The sequence below is a fragment of the Squalius cephalus genome (genome assembly GCF_949319135.1).
Source record: "Squalius cephalus genome assembly, chromosome: 21".
NCBI lineage: Eukaryota > Metazoa > Chordata > Actinopteri > Cypriniformes > Leuciscidae > Squalius > Squalius cephalus.
Genome location: NC_137142.1, coordinates 35,268,217 through 35,281,511, shown reverse-complemented (window position 1 = coordinate 35,281,511; position 13,295 = coordinate 35,268,217). Strand labels below are relative to the sequence as shown.

At 39.7% G+C, this 13,295-nt stretch overlaps 1 protein-coding gene and 1 long non-coding RNA gene across 3 annotated transcripts in view; one reads left to right on the top strand and one right to left on the bottom strand.

Annotated features, from left to right (window-relative positions):
* Positions 1–631: 631 nt before the first annotated feature.
* Positions 632–12,332, top strand: pwwp2b (PWWP domain containing 2B). 2 transcript variants are annotated; one of them, XM_079856439.1, is made up of 4 exons: positions 644–1,060; positions 6,003–7,635; positions 10,306–10,341; positions 11,362–12,332. In XM_079856439.1, exons 1-2 carry the CDS (start codon positions 921–923, stop codon positions 7,633–7,635), a joined length of 1,773 nt encoding a protein of 590 aa, XP_079712565.1. In that variant the 5' UTR covers positions 644–920; the 3' UTR covers positions 10,306–10,341; positions 11,362–12,332. The 2 variants fall into 2 exon arrangements, with proteins under 2 accessions (XP_079712566.1, XP_079712565.1); XM_079856440.1 differs by lacking the exon at positions 10,306–10,341 and having other exon boundaries at positions 632–1,060.
* Positions 12,333–12,386: 54 nt separating this feature from the next.
* LOC307149855 overlaps positions 12,387–13,295 on the bottom strand; it is a 7,504-nt gene continuing 6,595 nt past the window's right edge. Inside the window, exon 2 of the long non-coding RNA XR_013819630.1 lies at positions 12,387–12,510. This is a non-coding gene — a long non-coding RNA (uncharacterized lncRNA). The remainder of the gene's footprint in view (positions 12,511–13,295) is intronic.

Sequence of the window (13,295 nt, the reverse complement as noted above, 5' to 3'; positions counted from 1 at the left end):
CTCTCTCTCTCTCTCTCTCCCTCTCTCTCTTCTTTTGTGTTTAATGTATTGTTTGATTTGCTGTGTAGAATGTGATGTGAAAACTAAATGTAATTTCAGTCTTTGTTTGTAAAACTGTTAGTTATGCCTGCCTTTCTATTGTTGTTCAACAAGTATATGAATAAAATAACAACAACAACAACAAAAGCCTTCATCACCAGTATTATAATATGAACATCTATGAAACTGTTAAGAACTGATTTGCATGAAGATCTTTAAATCAGAGAAATGTTGAATGTAAATATCGCATTGCAAGAATAAACCGCTTTGCATACTCATAATTCATGTGGTTTATAGTCTATGGAAAGAAGAAATAAATGCAGTAAAATCAGCAATCATATGAAAATGCATATGAAAATACATCATAACAGAGTTTGTTTGTATAATAAACAAACATATAGAATAACATACATTATAGTAGATGAGTTTTGTGTGGTGAAAATCAATCTTTTAATAATGTTTATATGTCTATGTGGTGTTTTTAATATGCTTTAAGGCAAACCATGTGTAAATTCATAAGTGTACATGTATATAAATATGTGTGTGTGTTTATATTGTGTTTTATGTGCCATGTGATCTACTAGGTGAGTTTACCTGTATGTCCAGAACATTGTAATGTGCAGTGTGTGTGTGTGTGTGTGTGTGTGTGTGTGTGTGTGTAGTTCGCTCAGATCAGACGGTGGTTCTCGTCTTTCTCTGGTGATGTCACCGCGAACGGGCCCGTTGTAACGCGTCGGTGGAGTTGATGGCGTCATTGCGCGTCCTGACGGAGCCTCCCGAGCGCGCGCACGGATCGCAGTAAAGGCCGACGCGACGCGACGCGACCGAGGCTCCGGTGGCCGCGATCGAGCGACCCAAACCCGGACTCCGAGCGAGGAAACATGCAGGCCGTGCCGGAGGAGCTGCGGGCCGGCTCCCGGATCCCGGTGACCGTCGAACAGATCGTGAACGACACGCTCGTGGTGACGCTGGTCTACCGGGAGAAGAGCTACACCGGGATCTTACTGGACTGCAGCAGAAAGTGAGTCTCCTTTCTTTGTGTTTTCATGCGAAAAACACACACTTTATAATGTCGGGCCTAAAGAGCAGGCCAGGAGAACACAGGCCTTGAGCAGAGACAATGAGAAGAAGAGCAGAACCATCATCATCTTCATCATCACACACACACACTAGATGTGAAGAAATCGCTGTTTTGTGTCGGATTGTGTGTTTTTATTCAGTGTCTCTCAGATGGTGATGAAGATGATGATGATGATGGTGGCTCATTCAGCTTTAGCCATGTAGCAGCTCAAGCTGTTTCTTTGTATCATTTCATCACATGAAACATTGATTGATGTTTTCATGCACATTCATCGCTGTCATCGTGAATTATGACACAGGATCTGTTTAATTGAGTCCTGATGATCATTATTCTTCATGAAGGGTCAGATGGCATTGTTATATCCAGTCAGTGTAAAGGTCAAATATTGTGTTTATTCATTTGATACTGGGGGAATTTGACTAAAGTAACACTTTAATGTGATTTTCACCATGAGGCCTTTGATTTTGGTTTATTGGTGTTATTTTCAGATTTGATGGGTTTGATGTGGAATAATCATTGATGTCACTGAACCTTCTCCACATTATATTCCTGTGTGGATGCATGGATGGATTATTGTGTGTGATTGAGGATATTTGCCTGAATATTAAGAGCGCCTGTCACACAGATACTGTGAGGTATTAATAGACACATTGCATGAGAATCTTACATCGCTTTTCCTTTATAGAGGAGCAGCCCATCAGAAAAACAATAACTGACATTGATAATTCAGTGTTTATAACAGTCAAGTTATTGCAAAGCTTAAATAGACAGCTTATGATATAAACTATGTAGGCCTATTATTTTTTTTACAGGGTTTAACCCAAAAACTGTAAATATTAATACCTTTTATCGTACTATGTGTGCTTTTCCTCAGCGGTTAACTCTTAAAAATAAAGCGTTCTTTATTAGCATTGATGCACTAAATGTTCTTCACACTATAGAAACACATGGTTATTTAAGAACTGACCACTGAAAGGTTCTTCTATGGCTAATAAAATAAGTATTTTTTGTGAAATGATCAAATGCTGCTTCACTGCTTTGTTCTGGTGTGTCATCATGAATCACGTCCGCCGGGAAGGTTTTCCAGTGAATCATCATCACTCATTCACTCTGTCCTTGGACGTTTGGCACTATAATCAGAATATCATATCATGATCTAGTGCACTTGCTGAGCACACTACACAGAACACAGTGTCCCACAATGCACTGCGCTTTACCTTTGATTTCCAGTGTGACGAATGAACTGCGAGTAATTGCAACTGCCTTTATTTTCTATGTAGTTTTTACATTTTTGCAGTTAACATGAACTAACAATATTAATCTTAGTTAATGTTATTTTCAACATTTACTAATGCATTTTTAAGATCAAAAGTTGTATCATTAGTCAATGCACTGTGAACCTGAACAGTATAACATTAACAAAGGCTATTTAATGCTGTAAGAATACTTCTCATGGTTTAGTTAATGCATTAACTAATGTTAATCAGTAAGATCTCGCTGTAACGTGTAACCAGACGAGCTACGTTCTAAAATAAGCTAAGACGATTAAAACAAAGACGGTTGGAGTGCATTTTAGAAGAAAATACTATTTCAGACTTTCATGTTTAATTCAATGTGTTACTTGACGGTTTTTCTGTATTTATGTGTGAACTTTGCTAGCAATTTCTGAGCGAAAATAGTTTCTACTCGGGCTGTGCAATGATTAATCGTGATTAATACAAGTTTGTGTTTATATTATATATGTGTGTGTGTGCTGTGTATAAGTTTGTATATATGAATACACACACATTCATGTATATATTTAAGAAAAATGTCTTATTTATATAGGCTATAAAGTATTTATATTTCTATATAACATAAATACAGTATGCAAATATTTCTTAGATGTATACATGCATGTGTGTTTATTTATATATACAAAATTATACACAGCACACACACATATATTATGTAAACACAAACTTTAATTTTGGATGTGATTAATTGTTGCACAGTACTAGTTTCTACACTATATGTTTTTAGTATACTACAGTTTGAAGCGTTTCTCGTAGAATCATTTGCCTATGTCAAATAATAGTAAGCAGTGTGCAGTGTGTACTGTAGTCAGCTAGTGTTTCATCCTGAACTGTTTAAATAGCATCTAGTCGTTCATCACCCCAGCTATATATATATATATGTGTGTGTGTGTGTGTGTGTATTATGCAGTGAAATGTTCCGTACTCCGGATCCTGACACGAGTCGCTGTAGGTATAGTCGCTTTAGGGGTGGGCGTTTTATTTTTCATCAAACATCTCAAATGAGAGGTGTTTATTGCCGGAGGGCTTCTGCCTCTGTTACCCACAGGATTTCCTTCTACGGTTTAATTAATAATCCCGGGACAATCAGATTTCAGGGCTGCGTGTGAAAACAACCAAATCTCTTGGCCCTCTCCCTGCGTCCCCGGTGGTTTATGGGATTGTTTTTGTGCAGCGAGGTGGAGGGGGGATCCGGCCCGACCCGTTGCTCTCTTTGTCTGTGGTTTCTGACAGTGCTTTTGCTCTGGCTGCATCTTTCACAGACTCCTGCTATCCTCAAGACTCAGTGCGATCACTGAAAACACTGGGTCCATCTCACTACTTCTGAAAACACTGGGTCCATCTCACTACTTCTGAAAACACTGAGTCCATCTCACTACTTCTGAAAACACTGAGTCCATCTCACTACTTCTGAAAACACTGAGTCCATCTCACTACTTCTGAAAACACTGGGTCCGTCTCACTACTTCTGAAAACACTGGGTCCATCTCACTACTTCTGAAAACACTGGGTCCATCTCACTACTTCTCATGAATTTATGTGTTGTAGTTGTTTCGCTACATGCAAATATGCTACGTAAATCAAATCTCCATGTCTTGCTTAATCACAATACGAATAATAATGGTTGTCTTGTCTTAAAATTGTATTATTTTGTGTTATTGAAATGTTTTTGCAAGATGTGTCGTCTTCACTATCTAGTTTTTCCAGTCAAGAGTCAGCTTGCCATTAGAAATGCTTAATCATGTTTTCAGTTCATGAACAAAATTATGCAAAATTGTGATGAGTGTTAAAAATAAGGACATTTAAAGGTGATATAATTATTTTATTTGCGCAATAATAGCAGGATTATTATTGTAAACTAAAACCAAAAAACTAAACTAAACATTATCTGAAATAAAATTATTTTTTTAGTTTGCAACGTAAAGCAAATCTCCATGTCTTGCTTAATTATCACAATACGAATAACAATGGTTGTCCTAAAAGTTAATTTTTTTGCGTTATTGAAATGTAATTGTTTTTGTGAACTTCACCCTACTACTTTTAAATTCCAACCAAGCATCACAGTTTCTAAGAAAAATGCAGCATTAGGAGTTTTGACGGATCATATTATATCTGTGTTGTTTTAAAGGTTATGAAAACATAGGTGTGGTTTCGTTGCATGAACTGCAACTAGTTTTTCCAGTCAAGAGTCAGCTTGCCATTAAAAATGCTTGATCATGTGTTTCAGTTCATGAGCGTTCAAATGTTTTTCAGGATTGTGATAAGAGTGTTAAATATAAGGACATTTAATGATGATGTAAGTGTTTTTTTCTGCACCATCGTTGCAGGATTATTATTGTAAACTAAAAGCAAAACCCACTTTCTTACTTGAAATAAAATAAACATTATCTTTACAAGTTAAAGTAATTGTCGTTGAATTATTAATTATAACAGATTCTTTCAAAAATGCTGATTCACCAGTAATGAAAGTCTTTATAAGTGAGTCATTAAATCATTCACTCCACCTGATTTTTTTTTTTTATTAATGCAAATTAATTGTTTTTTAAATATATTGCAGCAATTAACATTTTATTAGAATCTCTAGTAAATAACATGTTATTTTGTTTAGTTGTCTATTCACAATCGTCGGGGATCGTGATCTCTGTTTGACATATCATGAAAATCTGGGTTTTTCTGTGTTTAAAGGGCACCTATTATGCCCCTTTTCACAAGATGTAAAATAAGTCTCTGATGTCCTCAGAGTGTGTATGTGAAGTTTTAGCCCAAAATACCCAACATATACATTTTTTACAGCATGTTTAAATTGTCACTTTTTGGGGCTCAGAAAAACATGCCGTTTTAGTGTGTATCCCTTTAAATGCAAATGAGCTGCTTTTTTTTCTGCAAGCATGTAAAAAAATAAATTCTGACATAGGAAGGGGATCTTATTATAATATTATCGCCCCCTTAATCTGCACGTTTCCACCTGTGGTGCCGCCATTTGGTTTTGCAAGCGACAACAGTGTAACCAGTTCGAATGCAATGGCAAAAGATCCAGCAAAGCATGAAACTGAACACAATTTGACCAAAAAATGTCACAGCTGTCTTATAAAGACCTCAGGGAACTGTCAACTTGTGTAAAAGTTAAACATGACGGTATGTCTGTTTAAATGTCTCCACTAACCATTCAGAAATGTCTAAAAGTGAAACTCTTCCTGAGTCTCTCCGTAAGGCTGCACTTGCTACTGGTTATTCTGGGATTCTGGATGAGTGAGATTGGCCGGTTTTGTTATTGCCGGAGTATCTGAAGCTCATGTATAGGCTCCGCCCTCTTCTGAATGTAGGCGGAGCAACTGCTCATTTGCATTTAAAGGGACACACACACAAAATCAGCACATTTTTGCTCACACCCAAAAAGGGGCAAATTTGACAAGCTATAATAAATGATCTGGGCGGTATTTTGAGCCGAAATTTCACACACACATTCTGGGGACACCATAGATGCAAAATGCAATGCAGTACTTATGGATAAGTAACCTCCATTGCTCTGATTCTGTTACTTTGAAAGTGCTTGGCTCTTATGTTTCCCTCTTCATTCTCTTCCGTAGGACTGGGCTGTTTTGCCTTCCAGACGTTGTTGGAAAATCAGAAGAGAGCCTCATATTGAGACCGGACTGTGAAGTCTCGAGTGAAGAGGCTTCTTCTAAACCTGTTAGTCCGCCTTCACCGCGACCAAAAGATGAGAACACGGAGCCAGCGACGGCTCCTCCTGCTCCCGTACCTGTCCCGGTACAACCGGGCCAGCCCACGTACCCACCGTACTTTGAGGGCGCTCCTTTCCCGCAACCCGTTTGGGTCCGGCACACGTACAACCAGTGGGTTCCTCAACCACCACCTCGTCCAATCAAGAGGAAGAAAAGAAGAAGTCGAGAGCCCGGAAGGATGACCATGAGCACGATCCGACTGAGACCTCGGCAGGTGTTGTGCGAGAAATGCAAAAACACACTAAACAGCGACGAGGACAGCAAAGACGGACCAACGGCGCCCAAGACGGCTAGAAAAGAAAACGCGCCCCAAGAAGACGAAGACACTAAAGCAACTCCGGCCAAGAGAAAGGACGACGGGGACAACAACAAAGAGTCGAAGAGAAGAGAGGACTCAATGGTCTTTGACAGCAAACGCTTCCGAAAGGACAAGAAAGACGACGAGAAGTTTCCGGTAGGGGACATCATTCCCCACAGTCCTGTGATTAAGATCTCCTATAGCACTCCTCAAGGAAAAGGCGAAGTAATGAAGATCCCCTCGAGAGTTCACGGTTCTGTTAAACCCTTCTGTCCGAAGCAGTTATTGCAGAACGGGCATGGACAAAGAGACGCCTCCAAGGAATCCCAGAAAGTTGTGCAACCGCAAATGGACGCCATCCGAACGGGTCTTACCATTTCCATTCCCAAACTCAAGCTCCCAAAGTTGGCAAGTCCGGAGTCCCCGTCGCCCAAGATCCGCTTGAGATCTCGGTCCGACGGAGGAGAGCAAGTGTCCGTGTACGAGGCAGAACTTGTGGGCGGTTCCCGGAGAAGAAGTCCAAGAGTTCCCAACTCTCAATCCGAGGATGGTCCCGAGAAAAACTCGCTTGAACTTTGGTCCGGCGAGGAGGTCGATCGACACAGCGACCTGACTTTACTCATTAACTTCCGGAAGAGGAAAGCGGATTCTTCGAGCCTCTCCGTGTGCAGTAGCGACAGTCTAGACGAGTCCAAGTCGTTCAGCTCGGATGGGACGTCGCCAGAACTCTGCGATCTCGCTCCGGGCGACGACATCTCAGTATCGTCGTCTTCCCAAGGGGAAAGCAAGACTGTTCCGCCTCTAACCGTGCGACTGCACACTCGCAGCATGACTAAGTGCGTGACCGAAGAAGGTCACGCCGTGACAGTAGGTGATGTTGTTTGGGGAAAGATTCACGGATTCCCGTGGTGGCCTGCTCGGATACTCAGTATTAGCGGTTCTCGTAGAGAAGAAGGAGAGGTTGATGCTCCTTGGCCTGAAGCTAAAGTGTCCTGGTTCGGTTCTCCCACCACCTCCCAACTCTCGGTTGCCAAACTGTCGCCGTTCCGCGAATTCTTCAGGTTACGCTTCAACCGCAAAAAGAAAGGGATGTACCGTCGCGCCATCATGGAGGCCGCCAAGGCGGTGGGACACATGAGCGCCGAAATCACATCTCTACTGTCTCACTGCGAAACTTAGGTGAGTCTTTCTTAGCTCGTCATTGCACTCTTAAAGGGATCGTTCGCCCATAAAAGAAAATTCTGTCAGTAATTACTCACCCTCATGTCTTTCCATCCCCGTAAGACTTTCGCTCATCTTCGGAACACAGATGAAGATATTTTTAATGAAAGCTGAGAGATTTCTGTCCCTCTATTCACCCAAAACTCTACATTCATAAAGAGATCCTTCGATAAATCCAGTTGTGTTGATGAACGAAAGTCGTATGGGTTTGGAACGACATGAGGGTTAGAAATTGATGAGAGAATTTTCATTTTTCGGTGAACGATCCCTTTAAAGGAGTAGTTCACTTCAGAATTAAAATTTCCTGATCATTTACTCTCCCCCACGTCATCCAAGATCTTCATGTCTTTCTTTCTTCAGGTGAAAACATTCCAGGATTTTCTCCATATAGTGACTTCAATGGGGTCCAACGGGTTGAAGGTCCAGATGTGAGTTTCAGTGCAGCTTCAAAGTCTCGACACGATCCAGCCGAGGAATAAAGAGTCTCATCTAGACACACCAGCCGACATTTTATTAAAACAATAAACATTTATGTACTTTTAACCACAAATGCTCGTCTTGCACTAGCTGTGATGCGCCACACATTACGTAATCAGGTTGAAAGGTCACGCGTGATGTAGGCGGAAGAACAGACCCAGTGTTTACAAAGCGAACATGCAAAGACTAAGTCAAACAGGATTTACAAAAAAATGTAAAAAAATAAGTTAAAACAACAATGTCGGACGATTTTGAAGTTGGAGGAGAAAATGAGATGTAGTTTTTCGCACTATCCTACATTTCCCACCTTTCCAACGTGATTACGTAATGTGTGTCGCATCACAGCTAGTGCACGACGAGCATTTGTGGTTAAAGTATATAAACGTTTATTTGTTTTATAAAATGGCCGATGGTTTGTCTAGATAAGACTCTTATTCCTCGGCTGGATCGTGTCGAGACTTTGAAGTTGCACTGAAACTCACATTTGGACCTTCGAACCGTTGGACCCCATTGAAGTCACTATATGGAGAAAAATCCAGGAATGTTTTCCTCAAAAACCTTAATTTCTTTTCGACTGAAGATGAAGAAAGAAAGACATGAACATCTTGGATGACGTGGGAATGAGTAAATTATCAGGAAATTTTAATTCTGAAGCGAACTACTCCTTTAAGCCCAAAGCACAGCAACAGTGTCGGCCCAGATCCCCGGCCCACATCATGTGGATTCCACGCGGGCCGGATCTGGGCCGACACTATGTTGCTGTCTGGGCATACTTCAGTTTTGACACGCGTGATAGTGTGCACAAACACCGGTGCTAGAGAGTTTTTCATCCTTGTCCAATGTCTGCGATATTTCTCTGCAGAAGCAAATGTCTTTGTGCTCTTTAAACCTGAGTTGCATGAATCTCTGAACCATGAATCTCTGAATCTAGTTGTTGCGTCTCCAGCACACTGTAAAAAAATATTGCTGTGATTATTTATCACAACTTAAAATTCAACATTAGAATAAGAAGTAATGTGTTGTTTCAACTTAAAGTACTTGTTTGTGCTTGACTTAAAATATTAAGTTTAGTTAACTTTAGTTTAGTTGGATATTTAAGTTATCTCAACAAATTTTAAGTTAACAATTGCAGCTACATTTTTACAGTGTAGTTTGCTGTTTTGTGTTTCGCTTGTCTCGTTTCTTTTCCAGCCGTGAAGGTTAGCAGGCTGTTTCGCCACTTTGTGGACCAAATAATGAGTACAGACAATTTCTGATTGATGAATTTAGACTTGTACCTTTGAACTCTGTAAGTCAAACCGTTTCAAAAACTTGCCAATCTCAGTCAGAGCACTGAATCAGATCTCCCCCGGGGCTTTATTAGTTTCTTTAGGGATCCTTTTTTACTGTGCATATCTTAATTTTTTTTTTTTTTTGTCTGCATTTGTTTACCATGTATTCGCCTCATCAGGTACGCAGTGTTACCCTTGTATGTGTAAAAAAAAAAAAAAATTGAACCCACAATTTTTTGTCTTTCTAAGTCTGAGTGACGACTACTTTTTCTGTGGAACACAAAGGTAAATGTTTTGCTGCACGTTTACATGCACACCGGTGCGCTGGTAACTCACACACTTAGTGAAATAACCTGTTATCCAGGTTTACATGCAAATCGATAACCCGACAGTGCAAGTAAACCGTATTTACAAGACTTTTATTAATGAATCAGGCTATTTCCCAGTAGTGACGTCAAAATGTAATCATTTGTATCTGACTTCGAGTATTTCATTTGTTATGTGGATTGTGATTAAATAAAGCATTAAAAACCGAAGATTAACGCAACATGTCAGCGGCTCATATTCTCCTCTCTTGCAGTTACAGATGCAGGATTTACTATACAACTTCTTCTTATAAGAGAGCATTTTCATACATTTTTTGGATCAAATACATTTGCAAAACACTGTCTGGATGCGCTTAAATCCACAGTAAGAATGCGTTCCTGTCACAGATCACACATGCGCACTTCAATAAACCGACAGAAAGCACTATCGTATTGTTTGACTTGATTCTTGAGATATTTTTATTGTACTTTGATCGGCGCAGTAAAACCTTTCCCGGTCTGCTTTAAAGAGCAGCGTGAACATACGGCTAAACTTCTCCTTTTGTGTTCCACAGAAGAAAGTCAGTCATACGGTTTGGAATGACATGAAGGTGGGTACATGACATCTTTTTTTTCTTTTAGGTGCACATTTCATTTGAATTTAATGAAGCAATGATCTCCAAACACTATTAGACTGAACGGGCTTGAACATACTTAATTTGTGATTTATTGATCATAGAATCGTCTTTAACTTCCCGGTTTGGTCCCATGGCCTCAGTTTCTCAGGAGATTGCGAGGTCACTTCATGTTTATTGAGATCAGATGCTGCCTTGGTTCAATATTAGCTCAAGTTCACAAGCCGCTCCCACTGCCAGTGTTTGGAATCCTGAATTTCCCTTCAGCCATATTTAGACACATCTAGACTGTGCTTTGCATGACTACATGCCTGTGGGTGCAAACTTCAGTGAAGCATTTTATTTTGAATTTGTCTCTTATTTGATGAAGTTTGCATTATTGTATCATTATTTTTCCTGTTTATTACTGTGAATCTGCTTTGAAACAATCTGTATTATATAAAACGCAATAATAAATATGCATGATTTTTTTTGCATCTTTATGCATTTAGGCATTTTTTGCATGCATTTTTGATGCATCATGTATGCATTTTTATGAATTGTTTATGCATTTTTATGCATTTATATATTTTTATGCTATATATATGCATGCGTTTATGCACTTTTGTGCATGCATTTTTATGCATCATGTATATATTTTTATGCATCATTTATGGATTTTAATCATGCGTTGTATGCATCATGCATTTTAGTGCATGTATTTTTATTAATGCATTTTATGCATCATTTATGGATTTTTATTAATGCATTATGCATGCATTTATGCTTTATGCATGCATTTTTATGCATGCATTTTTTATGCATCATCATTCACAGTAAATACATTGTAAGCTCGTAGAACAACCTGTCAGCGGTTTGATGTGAGCTTGTTATCGGGATACTCTAAGCAGCAGTGCACACTAATATTGTGTTTTAATTTATTGCATACTTTCTTTTTTTGTCAACACTGAATAGATGAGTTAGTTCAGTCTGCTCATGTGTGTTTTCTCTCTGTAGAGGACGAGGACGGCAGTGGACTGGCTGTTATTCAGGGGTCTGCAGGCGCTCCCAGTATGTGGGATCCTCCCAGCACGGAGAGCGCCTCCATTAGCCACGGATACCATGAGGGAAGGTGCTTTTTTCCTCCCACACACGCGACTGTTGGAAGAAAATGTCTGCCTTGTGAAGAGCGGACTGAGTTTGAGGGGCCACGAGGAGAACGTGGGAACATCTCGGAGCGGACAATTCCCCCATCTCCTCTTCGTTAGTCTCTCCATCTTTCCTTTGTTTGTTTTTTAGGACGTACATTATATTAGAACAAGTAGCTTGACACTAAATCCGAATGTATTTATTCACACAAAAAAACACTCGACCGGTGACTGGCCTCGAAATAATCCTGTAAGATCACACTGCTGCTGTTTCTTATGACTGTCCTCATAGGACGCCCGAACGCAACGGACCGACAAATATCCGTGTTATGATACTAAACGACAAGTCTTACTGTGTCTGTTTCTTCAGATTATGAAAATGTGAAATTCCCTTTTGCATCATGTAGGTCTTACACCATGCAGTATGTCAGTTTGTCCGTCGCTTCACAGTCTCTCTTTCTCTCTCTCTAGTTTTCTGTCCCCTTGAAGGAATATATCTCCTGTCCTCCATTTTCTTATTTCGCTCTGATTATGTGATGTTTTCTTTTGCTTTAATTATTTAATGTCACGTTAAGAGAAGCACTTTATCCATACCTTGGTGGCCTGCTGTGAACTGGTCGTTCGCAGACTCTCGGAGGAGCCAACCCATCGCTTTTGAAGTGATTTTAATTTTCATGAATTAAAGGACGCTTTCAGGAAGTTGTGTACACTGTATTATCGCGTTTAGCCTGGTTTACGTTAGACACCGTTGCTTTCCTCCTCATGAATTGTTCCACTGGAGATATGGACAGAACTGTACGCTCCTATGCACCGTCTCTTTCATTAAAGCATAAAAAGCCGCGTGTTTGCTGGTGTGTTTGCTGGATGAGTGTGGATCTCCGTGTGTCTGCTGAGATGCGGGACTCGAGCGACTGAAGCTCACGCTCAGGATCTCGCAGGTTTTGGTGCGTTCTTCCTCACGATTCTGGACTCTCTGCAGGCGTCGAGTGCTTTATATCTGCTCCAGGTTTATATTGTGCTGTAAATAGAATAAAATATTAAAGCAAAGTCCTTTCTGCAATGTTCTTTTGCACATGGACACGGAAAAATGGTTTAGTTTCAAAACACTATTAGGTATGAGTCGAGTGCAAAAGATGCTGTTCTTCCTCAGTGTTTCCGTCTCATTTTCCAGCACGAATATGTAAATATTCTTAAATCAAGACACATTTACTGGAGAAGCAGCAAATTAACTCAAGATATAAGTCTTGTTTTATGAAAATTAAGTGAGTTTAGTCTTAAAACAAGAACAAATATCCGCCAATGGAGTCAGAAAAATAATCCCTGTAAATTACGTTTATTTTTCTGACTCCATTGGCAGATGTGTGTTCTTGTTTTAAGACTAAACTCACTTCATTTTCATAAAACAAGACTTATATCTTGAGTTAATTTGCTTCTTCTCCAGTAAATGTGTCTTGATTTAAGAAAGTTTAGACATTAGTGCTGGAAAACGAGACTTTGATTTCAGTGAACTGACTACTTGTACTTGCATTTCTGAAGAAAATGGTACTTTTTCCTTCTTACATTTTTATTTCTAGATCGTTCACACAAAGGAGGATAAAGATATAGTTTGAAAAATCATTCTGAATGTAAAAGAAAAGTAAAAGAACCACAACTATAACGACATCATTGGAATCAGCCAATCAGAATCCATCCTGCTTTAAGAGCATTTGGTGTAATTACTCTTAATTATGCGTTGTCCCTGTAAAAATAATCAATAAAGTAAAGAGCATTTAAAGTGACAGACGACAAACTGCAGCGCTTCTA

Coding starts and splice junctions, on each gene's coding strand:
- pwwp2b (XM_079856440.1), top strand. CDS start 921: ATGCAGGCCGTGCCGGAGGAGCTGCGGGCCGGCTCCCGGATCCCGGTG. Junction 1,061..6,002: donor TTACTGGACTGCAGCAGAAA/GTGAGTCTCCTT, acceptor TCTCTTCCGTAG/GACTGGGCTGTTTTGCCTTC.